Source organism: Saccostrea cucullata, unplaced genomic scaffold, assembly GCF_032062105.1.
Source record: "Saccostrea cucullata isolate Sc308-1 unplaced genomic scaffold, CSIRO_AGI_Scuc_v1 ctg543, whole genome shotgun sequence".
Taxonomy (NCBI): domain Eukaryota; kingdom Metazoa; phylum Mollusca; class Bivalvia; order Ostreida; family Ostreidae; genus Saccostrea; species Saccostrea cuccullata.
In genome coordinates this window covers 260622-277519 of record NW_026927880.1, presented here as the reverse complement: position 1 = coordinate 277519, position 16898 = coordinate 260622, and the positions used below count along the sequence as shown (strand labels likewise).

Sequence of the window (16898 nt, the reverse complement as noted above, 5' to 3'; positions counted from 1 at the left end):
ATTTCTATGTAAAACTTTGGTCGGCCATTTTGGCCCTGCCCTATCCCTGGGGGTCATGATTTGAACAAACTTGAATCTACACTACCTGAGGATGCTTACATATAAATATGATCAATTATGGCTTTGTCATTCTTGAGAAGAAGATTTTTAAAGAATTTTCCTATATATTTCTATGTAAAACTTTGGTCGGCCATTTTGGCCCCGCCCTACCCCCGGGGGTCATGATTTGAACAAACTTGAATCTACACTACATATAAATATGATGAATTATGATGTTTCCCTATGTAAAACTTTGGTCGGCCATTAGTTTCATCTTTCCTGGCACAGTGGTTCTTGAAAAGAAGATTTTTTAAAACATGCCACCAAATTTTCATTAATTCCCAATTATCTCCCCTTGAATGAGGGCGTGGCCCTTCATTTGAACAAACTTAAATCCCCTTCACCCAAGGGTGCTTTGTGGCAAGTTTGGTTGAAATTGGCCCAGTGGTTCTTGAGAAAATGTCGAAAATGTGACAAGTTTACAGACAGACAAACAGACAGACGGACAGACAGACGGACGGACGACGGACAAAATGTGATCAGAAAAGCTCACTTGAGCCTTCGGCTCAGGTGAGCTAAAAACACACGTTTGAAAGGAAGCTCAAATTTTAAAGCAAAAATTTATGAACAATTTTGTTCTAAGACATTACTCGATCAAAGGCTTTTTCTGATTAAACAGTTAAAGCAAAATATAGCTACTTTCAAATTTTAAAGCAAAAAAAAATGGTATTTGACATTCTGAACATTGATGATAGAAATGTACATGTACATATACGGTTAAATTATTATAGGAATTGAAGGATACAAGTAATAAAATGAATATGTGGCTTTGCATTTCTAGTTTTAAAAAATATTTCTCTGTCATCATTAAACTCAAGAAAATATTTAACCATATAAATATGTTGGGATTTTCTTCTTTACAGAGGGTTTCTCAGGTTAATCAAACAATGTGACAACCCCTTAAACCAAACATCTGAATCAAAACAAATTATATATTTTATACTATCAAGTTGATGCCAATATTTTATTTTGTACAAATAAAAATGACATCCATGCATAAAATCACGTTAAGAAAAATTAAAATGAAGAAATCGATTTTTTTTTAATCGCAAAATTAGAAGTTCACTCAAATCCAAAATTAGCGTATGTATTTTAAATTAAAGTTTCGCTAACATACGTGTTTGGCTGGGATTTCACTTGTCCTGGTAAGGTTCTGTTGCCATCCAATTCCTGCTCTGGATTGTCCGTCATTATTTTTTATATTTTCTAATACATGCATGTATCTGTTTTTAATCAACAAAAATTAGATTCCTTTTTCTTGAAAATAACATAGTCAATCGCACAAGTGCTCATTCTTATCAATTGTTAGCAGAACAGGCGAAAAATCTTAAAATACCTTTGAGATATAGCAGTGAATTTATTCGCAGCGATAATCGATATTTCTTATCAATCAGATATTGAACTATTGGTTTTATTTCCAATCCCCCGTGATAAGTTTCTAGCCTCCGTTGAAATAAAAATCTTTGAGAACTTCCTTCTCGATTTCTCAACATTAATTCCCTCTTTGTTCAGAATAGCTCTGCATCTTGCTGACTTCCACTTGTACTTGTAGATAAATATTCTTGTCAAAGGTTCATTCTAAGTTTGCTCTTTTCCGAAAGATTAAGATTGTACGTCTGTAGAGAGGAGTATAAATTTATTGCACCCCAGGTCTTTTTTCAGTGTTTACATTGTACATAATATAAATCCATTAATATTCTAAGTTCTGCAAAAGGTAAAGACATTCTCTGCAGTTACTGTAAACGTCGATATCTTCACGGGTGAAAATTTTGCGATTTAAATGGTACAAATTAAGACATGGGGTTTATCTTTGCGAAGGTTATTTTATTTTAATGAAGCAAATGTATCGGTTTGTTGGTGACATGGTACCTTATTTTACGCCTAAATGTACCCATATTGGACAAACAGTATCTATATTTGTTAAATCTTCTTTTGCCCCGCGACTTCCCATCCTATGAAAGTTGATCAGCGACACTATCATATGCAAAACCTTATTGTGACATCATGACCTAAACAGGTTTTGGCTTCCATGTTAGATTATTTCCTTCATTGCCTGGCGTTCAGGGGTAGAAGTCTTATCAGACATTGAGGGCCGGGATATTGAATTCTTCATCCATTGATCTATAAAATTAATTCAGCAGATGTACGAAATCTTGTCCTTTATATTAGTGACACTTGAACACTGTGATTTTTTTATTTTACACTAAATATGACATTTTATATTTAACTATAAATTATTAACAACTTAAAAATTATAGCTGTAAATGTGTAAAATACATGTATATTAGTGTAAAATGCAAAAATGAATCGCAAAATTTAGATCAAGACAGTAAATTTTACACATTAATTGAAATTTTACACATATCAAATTTTAGCATTTTAATCTGTAAATTTTACACTTTTCAATGCCCCATTCAAACTTTACACATGTCCCATATTTCGTTTTATTTCACATTGCAAAAACACATAAACCTGTAAAATTTACACTTTTTTTGAAAATTACACTTTAATATTAAATTTTACACATTTCTGTAAATTTTACACTTTAAACCTGTAAATTTTACACATTAATGATATTTTACACTTTAATCTGTAAATTTTACACTTTAATCTTATTTTACACATTATCAAAATTTTACACATTAAGAAATTTTACACTTTAATCTGTAAATTTTACACTTTAATCTGTAAAATTTACACTTTAATCTGTAAAATTTACACTTTAATCTGTAAATTTTACATTTTAATCTGTAAATTTTACACATTAATCCGTAAATTTTACACATTAATCTGTAAATTTTACAGATTAAAGTGTAAATTCTACACTTTAAAGTGTAAATTTTACACTTTAATCTGTAAATTTTACACTTTAATCTGTACATTTTACATTTTAAAGTGTAAATTTTACACTTAAATGTGTAAAATTTACACTTTAAAGTGTAAATTTTACACTTTAATCTGTAAAATTTAACAATTTTGAACAACCTTTCACTTTATTTTGATGCAATAGATTATGATCGAACAAAATTTGTGATGTTTTACCTCTGACACTTGAGAAAAAGTTTAAACTGAGATGTTTGCAATTGTTTGTATATTTTTATTTTACATGTATGTTGTTTATTACGTATATGATAAACAAGAATTTTTCCTCATAGGACGTCATTTTCCCCAGCATAAGAAATCGGGGATCTGCTTTTGTTTCAGTATATATACATGTTTTTCTTTAGTTTTACTATGGTGTACACGGGAGTAACGTATTAATCTCAAAATTTTTTAATTTGCAGTTCAGATAGATATTACGCTTCTGTAATTATCTTGCATGATTAACAGTCTGTTGGCTTTAAAATGCGTTACTGGGAATGTGTGATGTTGCTAAATTGACTAATGTGAATAAACAAATAAAGTGTAAAATTTACACTTTAAAGTGTAATATTTACACTTTAAAGTGTAAAATTTACAGATTAATGTGTAAAATTTACAGATTAAAGTGTAAAATTTACACTTTAAAGTGTAAAATTTTCACTTTAAAGTAAAAAATTTACAGATTAATGTGTAAAAGTTACAGATTAAAGTGCAAAATTTACAGATTAAAGTGCAAAATTTACAGATTAATGTGTAAAATTTACAGATTAAAGTGTAAATTTTAAAGATTAAAGTGTAAATTTTACAGATTAAGGTGTAAAATTCACACTTTAAAGTGTAAAATTTACAGATTAATGTGTAAAATTTACAGAATAAAGTGTAAAATTTACACTTTAAAGTGTAAAAATTAAAAAAAAGTGAAATGTCCAAGTGGCACTAATACGCTTCCGTACTTGTCCTTTATAATAGAAACACGAATGTGATTTAAAATTCTAGTTTAGACTAAATATGACATGTTCTATATTTGGCAACTATAAAATATTAACAACTTAAAAATTATAGCTGTAGTATGTGTAGAATACATGTATATTAGTGTAAAATGCAAAAATGAATCGCCTTATATAGATCAAGACAATGCAATACGCAAGTTTCGATATTATTTCCCTTGGTGCGCTCTTTCGTTGAGGAGGGGAGTTTCGTTGCCGCGTAAACAGACAGGTGGGACAGATATTTAATACTGTGTATATTGGATACATTGCATCATCGATATACCGGTTTATCATAACTACGCGATTGTCAGAAAGTACTCTACAACTTGAGAATAACCGAATATAAGTAGAGGCATCATATTTTAAAGCAAAAAAATCGTAACAAAATAGAAAATATCAGTGGATGTGAGACTTTTCGGACGATGGATATGGACCTCTAATAAATACGGTACTATTGATTTTTTTCCTTATTACAACTTAAGGAGGAACAGGATCTTTCGCTGAAAAAATTCCTGTCAATGAATTTTTTTCGTATTTTTTATATCACTAATATAATATGTACTTAACATTTTAAAACGGTCCTGTCATGGGATTTCTTGACTCATTTAAAAGATATCGCCCCACAAATACCGCCCTGTTTAGAGTTTGTATGGAGTTTAGATACTTCATGTTTACGGGCCCATAATGCGAATTTTTACGCACAAACGATAAATATGATAGGTAACACTATATACTCAAATATTTCATAATATTCATAGTGTTAAAATTATCTGAAAGCAATTGTTTTAATTTTATATAGTATTTGGGTGGGATAATTTCTGCATTTTTCAAAGCAGCTTCAACGACGAAAACCTCATTTGGAAAAAATTCTGTCAATAGATATTTCTAAATTTACGATTGAATGTCAGTCCTTCATCGTAATTATTTGCTGCATAAATATCACAAGGTGAAGCTTACCTCAATATCGCACAGGACATCGTTGAATTAGACGTAAGCATGATAAAAACGCTTCATGTTTGTATTTTCCGAGTGCGGGAAATCAATTGTGACGTCACACGAAAATATAAACATTCAAAATTATCTAAATAGAGAGAATCTCTGCTACTAAACACGAAAAAATATTAATTTTAAAAAATCTGCTTCAGAAATTTATCATGATACATTGACTGTGACCTGTTTATTATGAAATAAAACTGACCATGACGGGTGTGTATAGTTTTTCTCGCTGCACTGTAAATTCAAACACTACGTCTATGTCGTCACTGACGTCAGACTGCAGGGTAAAGAGAAACAAATGTGTGGATTGGGAAACTTCACAATATCTAAATAATGGCAAGATCTTTAAAAATTTTATTAATAATAATTTCTAAAATTAAATGTTTAAAAAACGATTTTAGAATTAAGGATAAAAAAATGACACAAGAACTGTTGATTTTAACAACGTTTAACATGTATATCATCCCCTTAAAACCAAGAACGAGTTGTCTATATAATCTAACTTTTTAGAAAATGTTCGTACAATCAAGAAAATCGGTTACTTTTAATAAAGACTACGACGTTTCTTTCGTTTTCAAGTACCCTATAATTGATAGTAGATTTGTAAATATGCATAGTTGAGCTTGATAAAAATCATCGAATGCATCACTGCTTAACGTTATCATCTTTCTATAACATTAAATAAATTTTAAAAGCCATAAACATCGTTCTTTAATGTATGCACGTCGTTTGTATACAGAGACAACCTGTCCCACCTCCATGCTGAAATGGATACTTTTCGCGCCTCCATCGTAGAAGAGTTACAATCTCGAAACTGGCGTATTATACAGTTGATCTTACAAATTGAATTTACCATGAGATCAAAGGAGAGCTTTTTGTGGGTTTAGTTACTTTTCAATACCCCATTCAAAGTCGTATCTCGACACCTGTCCCATATTTCGTTTGTTTTATTTCACATTGCAAAAAACATACCGATCTAGACTAGTTTTTTGATAAATTAGTTCTAGTATTAAACAACTTTAATTTCCGACTCTTTCGATAAACCTGATCATGATGATATAGCTGTATGAGGTAGTGACTTGTAAGTTATTTTATGCCTTATCAAAATGTCCATAAAGATTGCGATTGTTTATATTCATTAGAAACTACACAATGTAACAATAAGGAAGTGAGGATGTTTGCCCTATGAATGTGCTTTAGATAGTCACGCACGCCTAAGATAAAGCCCTTTGATATAAAACATGAAATATTATAGAAGTTTGTGCAATGATTTACAGTTGCTAAGGTCTACATTGTGTAATAAAGTATCCCTCTCCCTATGTATGTACTATCAAAACATTGTAAAAATTTTATTTATGCAATATTAAAATGTAACAAAAGATTGTCGCGAGTTTTCGCCAGGGGTATGTTAATTCAAACAAAATTTACTTTCTCTTTTACCCTTCAGATATTACTCAATTCTTGTCGGATATACGAGTACATGCAATTTTTGTAATAATTGATTGATTGATTGTATGTTGTTTAACGTCCCATTCAAGAATTTTTCACTCATATAGAGACGTCACTGTATGCCGGTAAAGGGCTTCAGATTTCGACCTACATGTATACTCGGCATTCAGGGCCATTGAGCAGTGCGGGTTCTTTATCTCGCCTACCATGACACGGGACCTACGCTTTTCGGATATCCGGAAAACCCGTGACTTTCACTTCTGATGCCGAGCGCTTGGCGAATGAACAGTCACTACCTATATTTACGTCTTAGGTTTGACGCGGCGCTGCGAACGAGAATCGAACCCGAGCCTCCCGATCAAGAATCGAACGCTCTACCACGATCGGGAGGCCCGGGTTCGATTCTCGTTCGCGGAGCCGTGTCAAACCTAAGACGTAAAGATAGGTAAAGACTAGGTCCCCTGCTTAAAATGTTCTTTACGACATTTTTGTCGTCCATCTGTCCCCTGTCCACCTGTCAGGATGTTTTACTTGGTTTTCTGGATTTTTGTCCTTATTCTTAAAAAAAAAAAAACAGTTGATTTTTGGTATGTTGGTCCACTAGAAAAACTAGTACGAGGGTATGTTACATGTAAAGATTCACGGATTCAGTTTGCATATTGGTTGGCAGTTTATTGGGTTTAATTATAAGGGGAACCAGACTATATTTGCCGATAGGGTAATTGTATTTCTTAAATCTAATGCGATTGCCTCTTGGAACATGTACATTTTTTTTTCTTTAAACTTTTCCGTCTTGAGCAACATCCTTAAAATTGTAAGGACATATACCATAAGGTCGATTTATTTTTGAGTACTTTAGTTCTAGGTTCAGTCCAACATCAAAATTTCACAAACATAAGCCCTGCCATAGAAACTAGGGGAGGATATAAACTAAAAGCCTATAAAAAAAAATCAAGCGTCATTTTTCTTCTATTTATTTTTCTTTTGTTCGATCATCTTATTGATTTTTTTTTTCAAGATTTCAAATCTTTAAAAATTGTCAAGCGTCCTTACAACTCGGATTAGTTGAGACAGTATGCATAATTTGAAAACGAAAGTAATATTTTGAAGTAATAGATCATTTTGTTTTATTTCGCAATAATTCGGATTCCCGAAACGAAGCTAGAGGTACTGTGAGCAATGAGCTCACTAAATGATACCCCCGCTTCCCATATGAACATATTGGCAAAGTCCATGTTTTGCTTTGGAAGATCCGAAATAAGTGTCAGATCGAAAAGTAAAAAGGAGATGCATCATGCCATTATGCAATAAAGAATCTGTGAAAGTATCATTAAATTTTATTCGGTGCTATGGGAGTCGTTGCGGATAAGAGATGGGTAGCCTTCAATATTATAGAAAGAATGGCAGTGTCCATGTTTTGCTTTGGGAAACCCCAAATATGTGTCGGATCAAAAAGTAAAATAAGAGGTGCAGACTGGCACTCTGTAACAGAGATTCTGTGAAAATTTCATTCAGTGGTAAAAAGAAAAGTTGCGGATAAGAGATGGGTACCCCCAAAACGTAACAGACGAACAGACGGACGGATGGACATCCCGATTACTATATACATGTACATGTACTCTCCCACTTTTCAAGCAAGGGGTATAATAACTCATATATATTATTTTGATGTGGAGATCTGCTGTGCTTACAGTGCTCTTATTTATTATTTTATTCGTTTTGCCATATGTGCTTTTTCTTTAAAAATAAAGTTTCAGTACAGAAAAACTCATTTCTTATGCTTATTTCTTACTTTGCATTTTACTCTTTACTTTTATGGTTATTTCTCATTTCTTACTTCTTGGTTTTGAATATATTATATATATCTACCGGTACTTATCCGAGAAGAAAAATTAAATGTGATAAACACAAGTGGATGACATGTACTCTTAAAAATATTTCCTCATCATATGAATAAAATTGCTATTTCACGGATGTTGTAAAAGCCGGAAGTAGGTAGAGGACCTTAACGTGTATATAAAGCAGAAAGTTCTATCACATCAGATGCCATTTTCACAACAGCCCGGCAGAATGATATTCGCTCTTTTGACTTGCGCCGTCATGGCGTCTGTGGCATATGGTGAGTTTCTTTTTTAAACAAACTTTTTCTTACGCTCTTTAAAAAGTGTTTATTATTTAGAAGCCTCTGAAAAACCCGGTACATTAATGTATAGGATAAAAAATTGACAAGATAAATGCTACGGATTAAATTAGTTCTGTGAATGTATACAGGGAAATTTTCGCCCCCGTTTTATTTTCGCCCCATTCGCCCTACTACTAGTATCATTTGGGCGAACGGGGAGTTTTCAAAATATACAGTATAATTTCTTTAACAAAACTATGACTGGGCGAATTTAAAACGGGGCAAAATTGTCTACAATTGTGACAGGGCGAAAATAACCCTGTATACAGTACATTGTACATGTATTTCTTTATTTGGATAACGGCAAATGAAATGGCATTGAAAGGAGTGAAGGAAATATAAGTAAATTAGAATTAAAATGTTTCATTTCGTGGATAAAAATTCAATAAATGATTTGAATTATATTGGGAACAGCAAATGTACTGCATTAAATTTGTAGAGGCAGAGAACATTAAATTAGGTACTCATTACTGAAATGGTATAGTGAGGTATGTACGCTGACAGAAGTCGGCATTCATCATGTTTATGCCTTTTGAAACTCTGTTTTAAGGAAATAGCATTCAAATTAACATTATTTGCGGAAACTACAATAATTTTCATGTATTTAATGTATTGGTTTGGTACAAGCATTGAAGACTTCTTTTGAAAAAAAAAAATGCTCGAGAAGGAAGATATTTCCACTGTATGATCTTACTTTAAATAGGAAGTAAAACCTTCTTCCCAAAAAGCTAATTATAATTTTTTTAATTATATTACACAGGTGGCATTTCTGACAAGTGTTTGGGATGCATTTGTAGGGTGAGTAGATTATAATCCGTACTGTGTAACTTTTTGACCTGTCAGAGTATTACAATATACTATTTTCTTAAAGAAAAAATTTGCGTAAAACATTATCTTAAAACACATCCAAAGTTTATTGTCAAAATTTATTATCTTAATAAACTTTCCATCGTCTGCGTTTAGTGTAATGGAGAGAAAACCCGTAGGTTCCGACGATGAAACTTTCGAAATTGTTATAATTTTCCCCACCAATCCAAGCAACTATCATGTTGTAAATTTTGAATTTACTAGTTATCATGTTGTAAATTTTGCATTTACCTCCCCCTAGTAAATTCAAAATTTACAACATGATACAACGCTGTTCAATAGGCCTTGCAAAAATGCAACTAGTATCAATTTAGTTTGCTTAGATTACATGGGATCTTTTGATCATTGGAAAGATATAGTATTAATATATACTTACAGGTAGAATCAGGCTGTCGGCCTGTCGGCTGTAAGTGGGACGTCAGCTCATACTCCTGTGGATATTTCCAAATCAAATACGACTACTGGCAGGACTGTGGCCGACCTGGAACTGGTAAAGAGAGAGAGAGAGAGAGGTGATTTTAGTAAATGTCACTATTTCATATAAATTAATTTGAAAACGGTCCTATTTTTATGATAGGTTGGAAAGAATGCGCCAATGATTACAACTGTGCCGCCGGATGTGTGCGTGCCTACATGAACCGCTACATTGGTAGCAGTGGTTGTCCCGCCAACTGCGAGAGTTATGCGAGAATTCATAATGGCGGACCAAGAGGATGTAGAAATCCTAATACCATGTCCTACTGGAACCGTGTCCAGCAGCAAGGATGTACGCCCTACAGCCAGAGTCTGGAATTTGTTCCGCGGCGCTGGGCATCGTATATCTCATGGAAATATCTGTTCACGAAAAAGTAAAAATATGTACACTGTATATCTGAACAGATAGGTTCATTGCCAAAATTGAATAAATATAAATAGAAAATATGTCTGTATTTTTTCTGTTTCCTTTAGATTTGGTGTACCTCAGTATCAAACTAAATACTGAAAAGTATGCTAGCTTACCTACAAAAATTAGAAACCATACATGCAGCTTAGAAGTCCTGTACGTAATGAAGATAATAAAAGCAATCTTTCTCAGGAACTGTAAAATTTGCTTAGTCGCAGTGGATATCCAAGTTTGTATTAACCATCGCTATTGATAGTATATTGATACTATATTATAGTTCTAAAACTGAGACTTCAAAATTTTTTAGATTTGATGCCCCTTAGTAAACTTTTGTAAAAATAAAAAAGAGGGGGGATCAATCATAACCAAACTATATGTATATGTAAACTATATATATAGGTAAAAAAAATCTTGGAAAGAAAAATATCAAGAGACATGCTAACAAGAGGCCCATGGGTCACATCGCTCATCTGAGCACATTCGCAAGAGAAAAAAAATCGGTTCAGTATTGAAAAGTTTTTGCAATACTTCAGTATGCTTACAAATCATGGCTTTGCTGTTCTTGAACGGAAGAATTCAATGACTTCTTCTATGTGTATTTTTTGTAAAACTCTGATCACTCTCTGTGATCCGAACCCCTTCTAAATTTTAACAAACTTGAATCAATGATAAAACAATTAAAATCAACAATATGACATAAATTGCAAACTGAATAATGAAATATTCAGTATTACTCTGGGCGTCATCAGGAGAGGTTTCTTGAAAACCTTGACCTATATAACAAAACTGTCCCTCAAAGTACTTCGATCATTTTTTAAAAGCTATTTAAGACTTCGGACAACAGAAAGGACACAGTGCAGTTCAGGTGGGAACAATTTAGTTAGGTGTTTTTCCACGAGTCATTTTTTTTCAGTTGGGTTTTAAAGGTGAACAATTTGCAAGTTTGGACCAATCCCCACTGCACTCTGAAAATATGCATATAACAAACTTGAATCAATGATAAAACAATTAAAATCAACAATATGACATAAATTGCAAACTGAATAATGAAATATTCAGTATTACAAGCTCTGAGCGTCATCAGGAGAGGTTTCTTGAAAACCTTGACCTATATAACAAAACTGTCCCTCAAAGTACTTCGATCATTTTTTAAAAGCTATTTAAGACTTTGGACAACAGAAAGGACACAGTGCAGTTCAGGTGGGAACAATTTAGTTAGGTGTTTTTCCACGAGTCATTTTTTTTCAGTTGGGTTTTAAAGGTGAACAATTTGCAAGTTTGGACCAATCCCAACTGCACTCCGAAAATATGCAACCATATCTTTTTAAAATACTGAAATATCTCTTTTAGATATTTTTATGTTGAAAATTTTTACTTTAATAGCGTGGAACGTTCATGTCTTTTTTTATTAAAGGAATAATGATTTTTTTTAACTTAGAGACGAGAAACACCATTTCAAACATTATATATTACAAAAATATTAGATGATAAGGGATGATTGTCTTTTCTGACAAGAGTGCACATACATGTACATTGAATTATTCATATATATCGTTCTGCACTTTTGCTTCTTATCATTCTTTAATCGTTCCTTATCACAGTGCCCTACAAATAATCTTAGTCTCAAAATGGTAATTCAACACCTTTTATTCTTTGGAGTTGTACTTACGTCATTTAGCGGTTAGTGTGCTTTTTTACATTTTGTACATTTCCGCATTATTTTTATCCCACTATATATAAAATAGAATTGTGGTCCTTTGTTAAGGTGGCCATACCACCGGATGTGATCCAGGATGGGTCCACTTTCAGGCCTCGTGTTACCTTTTCAAAGATGAGACTGAGAACTGGGCATCAGCAGGGGTCAGTAAATTTCCGACAAAAAATTTTGCTAACAACCAATTTCTGTGTACCTATTTTTGCTGACAACTATGTTCATCTTTGTCTCTATATTAGACCTTTATTAATCACAAAAATGTTAATATAGAGGTATTCTGTTTACAAGTGACTGCTATCTTAATCACACACTATTACTTCACTCATTAATAGTATTCTGTTGGTGTTCTGAAACTTTAAACCTTGACTTTTGTACCAACAGTCAATATGCACTGCTTTACAAGGAAAACTGGTGGAGGTTGAATCTTCTGTAGAGAACAAGTTTTTGAAAAACCGAATATCTCATCTTCATCCAAACCGTAAGTTAACCTGACATATATAGCTATATAGTATCAAACCCAATTTCTCTTTCTCTGGAATATTTTAATTCTTGACCAGTTTGTCGGTGTATAATTTCTTAAACGAGATGTTTTACATAGAAACACAGGGATTACAAATACACATGTAATAATCTTTTCTTTTCTTTTTTAATATTTATTATATTAAGGTATTCCGATCCTCAACCAGGAAGGATAATCGTGCAACAATTTTCATTTTATACCTCTCAATGTGCTTCAAGGATCTTTGAAGTTCTCTGAAAGATTGTATAAGAAGTTGAAGTTTTTATCCCATAAAAGTATTGTAAAATTACAAAGAAATTGACGTTCTTTTAATCTAACCATAGATACCAATGCTTATTAACATGATATGAAATTAGAAGTGATTTATGGTGTTTTGTAATGATAGGAAAATCCTTATAATCTATGCACTGTAAAATGATCGAAATAAATAGAGAAAACTAAGTACCTCGTAAAAAAAATTGTGCGATTTCTTCAAAAGCCCTGATACCTTTGATTTTTATTTCTAAAATGTGTTTGTTCAAACTTGATCTGTTTCACCGGTAGGAGACTAATAATTTTCCTTATATAATATGATTTACTTTAAAGATGAAGTTTGAAGAATTATCGTGGGTAAAACACATTACTTTGAGTATTCAGAGACATTTTTGTTCAGCGTTTGCAATTATTCAATGCCTGATTTTCAGAACCTGGGGATCGGAGTACCTTAGATCAAACTCACCTTATCCCTTAAATATGAATGATGTCTTAAATATGTATTCATATTCACAGATACTTCTGATAACGTCAATTACTGGACGGGTGGTAATGACCTAGAAAACGAAGGTTCCTACATTTGGGTAAAAAGTAGAGCACCTTTTACCTTCACTGACTGGCATGCTAGTCAACCAAACGGTGGCAGCGAGGATTGTGTCGCCTACAACTGTTTCACGGACTCTTCGATCAAGTGGCACGATTTCGCCTGTCACCAAATGTTCTACTACATCTGTGAGAAAGAGTAAGTCGACTTAGTGTACTTTTTTTTCGTCGATTTTTCAAAAAATGTAAGTCTGGTTCATACATACATAGTACTTGTAATAATGATTGATATCCCTTCCTCTCTTACAGATTGAGTGATGATGAACTGATGAACATCATTGGATAATGAGCAGAGAACTGAGTGTCAAATAAATGTTTAATTCTCGTTTGTTTCATATAACGAAACGTTTTTGTCTTGCATCATATTAGGAAAAACTTGAAGCTGGAGAGCTTGGGGCGTGGGAAAAAGGGGGTTTAAAGCCAATAGAAGAATAACCAAATTTAATGAGCATGCTTTGTTTCTATTGATTATTGTAAGTAGTATTATTATTGGGGGCTCGCGCCACCCTCCTCTTTGCCTCCGTTCCTACATGTATATGGAACTGCTTTGCCAATAACCCCCCCCCCCCCTTTTCTCCCGATAATCAGGATTCTGACTGTACGTCTTTAATAATTAAATTGTACTCCTTTGTTTTTTGACTTTTGAGATTCAAAACTACTTTTAATCTACCAGAGTTTTCTACCCCTGGGGGCTTGTCTTCCGGATTGTTAAAAGTAAAAGAAATTAATAGATTTTTGAATCTTTTTTTAAATACACTTAAAAGTTGTTATAATAAAGATTCTGATACTTTCAGGCTAGAAAAAAAAACCACGTTTAAAAAAGACATAGTGATACCACACCCTACAAGGGACGAAGGCTCTCATCTTGGAAAAAATACCCATGCCCACTTCAGCGCCTATAAATTTCAGGACTCTAAATCATTAATTTATTTAATTATCATTTCTCTTTACCCCGATGCGTTTGTCAGTCGTCAACACGCGTTTAATCAACAGACAAACAATTTCTACGATTTGGAGCTCATCTCCCTTTATTGACCTATATAGAATGTGGAGTACAATGAAAACGTTCACTGCCAGCGTCATTGGTAAGGGACAAGGGTATAGGAAGGGACATACAATTAGGAATGAAGCTTATTTTAACCTCTTTACTATTATGACTGATAATAAAAGTAACGTGAAGCAGAATAATACGTTCTTGACGTTACGTAATATCTCGACTACCAATAAGTACCTCGCAGTTATCTAACTTACTACCGCTCTTTTGCGGGGGAGTCGAGAAAGGTCTAAATTTCTGGGGCACATGACATTGTTTACAGTAGTGACAACAAGTAGAGCTTTTCAAAAAAGCTTACTGTCTTTAGCAACAACCTTAAACAGTTAACTGATTAACATCTTTTAAGTCGTATAATTCTTTTGAATTTCTTGATTTCGTATTTCTAAATTAGCTTTATACTGGTATTAGCCCTACCGCGTTTGTCGCTCGGTCATCTCCGTAAACTGACCGAGACCTTCGGCAAACCCCGGCCGATTCCGTTAAATGTTACATTCTTCAAACAAATAAGGGGAAAAGAATAAATGCAAATTGTAAAGCCAACATGCAATAAAAGTCAATCATTAAATCTTATTTGCAACTTGATGAAAATAAAGAGACCTTTATAGTTATTTCTATTAAAAATATTGTTATTTAGAATTAATTACTTCTGATTTTGTTGTTCGTTTTGCTATTTTTTTAAGATTGGAAATATTGAAAAATTGTTAAGTCGTACGAAAATTAGACCATAAGAAAGTTATCTCCCTTGCCTTGAACAGCATTTCAACCAATGAAATAATTGAAAATTTTCTCATCATGCAATTTCTACCAATCACAAAAGAGAGAAAGTGCATAGTCCGAAGACTGTAAAAAACTTCAACTATATAATACCGTCTTCCAAGGAAGACGGTAATCAACTGATTCCAACAATTTAATGCCGAAATCACAATGTTTTGCCAGATATTGAACTCCAAATAGTACATTGTCATATAAGAAAGTTTAGAATATTTTATCTGCTTTAAAATGTGACGATTTTCAATGAAAATTTAACTAGAAGAGTCAGCTTAATTAAAAATATCGTTAAAAAATGTGACAATTAAGGATTGGCTTCTCTCAAAAATATATTAGGCTGGTTCAACGATTGTTTAGCAAAGTTTTCCACCAGGAATTTTTACTTATCTGTCCTTGTAAATGCTACAATGATCGATCTTGCATTATATTATTAAAATAGCACATTTGCCCCCACCCAACAGACGTGTCCTACCTCCATCGCGAAAGAGTTCCGCTAAGTTAAGTAATCGCGATATCAAGTTGTGACATAAGCAACCTATGTTAATACGACATAGATTATTTAAATCTTTTATCCGATCAAATGACGTGTAACAACCAAAATTAAAATGTATGATAAAAAAATTATGTTACTTTGTGTTCAAAAGGCAAATCAATCTTATAATAGTTATAAATAAAAATAAAGAAATCATGTCTTCCTTATCGATACCATTTTCAGTTCACTGATCAAAGAGGAACAACTCTAAAAATGTAGGAGATGGTTGTTTACCTCCCTTTAGTTGAGTTCCGAACAAATACAGTGTACATTTTTTTTTACGAAGGCAGGTCTATAAATATTTTAATATGAATTGATATTCTGATGAATTCAGTACAAGAACTGAAAGCTGTAATGTATACAAAGTAAGTATAGAAAGTTGAAAGAATATTGCTTACTGAAATGCAGTATCTTATTGTGTCAATCTAATCAATGTAATCAATATCAGTTCGCATTTCCTCCAACAAAAGTTAAAAAATCATAATATTTATATATTCAGACACATAGATAATTTTAAGATAGATTTATCTGAAGGAATTTTAAGTTTTCGGAATTTAGAAAAAACAACAACAACAGCAGCATGCATACAATGACGCAATATCGAGGACAGAGAGGGGTGTTGCCCCCTCCATTGTTTGAAATAAGAAACTTTATTATATATGATTGAATCATAACATTTATTCCTATCTCTCTGATTGGCTGAGACCCAACAATGTAGTGAAAATGAATATATATACAATTATGGACTCTTTTGGAGTTGAATATGGTTTGTTAAATAAAAATAAAGAAAAATATCAATATTGACCGAAGTGTTGATTGTGACGTCACAATGCCGCTGCCCGCGCACTGACCCTCCGGTGAATACAGCCTCAAATCCGGTGAATATGTTGTGTTATAAAATGTTTGCGCTTATGTAGATTACATAAAAACTATAAATAGACTATATAATGAAAGGGTTTATTTTTTCAAGTTTCAACATTGATCTAAGATCGGGAGATTATACATCGATACAAAAAGCTTGGATTGAAAAACTTTTGTACTTGCTCCTGACTTCCAATCGAATGAATATAACATCAGAGATCGAATTTATTGATTTGGGTTGGTATTCCGAGGGGGGGAGGGGGCATT

General features: G+C 32.8%; 2 protein-coding genes across 2 annotated transcripts; both read left to right on the top strand.

The window, feature by feature from the left end:
• The first annotated feature begins 8359 nt into the window (after window positions 1-8359).
• On the top strand, window positions 8360-10337 carry LOC134275751 (lysozyme-like). Its single transcript, XM_062758024.1, has 4 exons — window positions 8360-8514; window positions 9338-9375; window positions 9823-9934; window positions 10022-10337. Exons 1-4 carry the CDS (start codon window positions 8439-8441, stop codon window positions 10294-10296), a joined length of 501 nt encoding a protein of 166 aa, XP_062614008.1. The 5' UTR covers window positions 8360-8438; the 3' UTR covers window positions 10297-10337.
• A 1537-nt stretch (window positions 10338-11874) lies between these two features.
• On the top strand, window positions 11875-13744 carry LOC134275750 (perlucin-like protein). Its single transcript, XM_062758023.1, has 5 exons — window positions 11875-12007; window positions 12093-12187; window positions 12423-12519; window positions 13330-13555; window positions 13666-13744. The coding sequence occupies exons 1-5, from the start codon at window positions 11956-11958 to the stop codon at window positions 13700-13702; spliced, it is 507 nt and encodes a 168-aa protein (XP_062614007.1). The 5' UTR covers window positions 11875-11955; the 3' UTR covers window positions 13703-13744.
• The last annotated feature ends 3154 nt before the right edge of the window (window positions 13745-16898 follow it).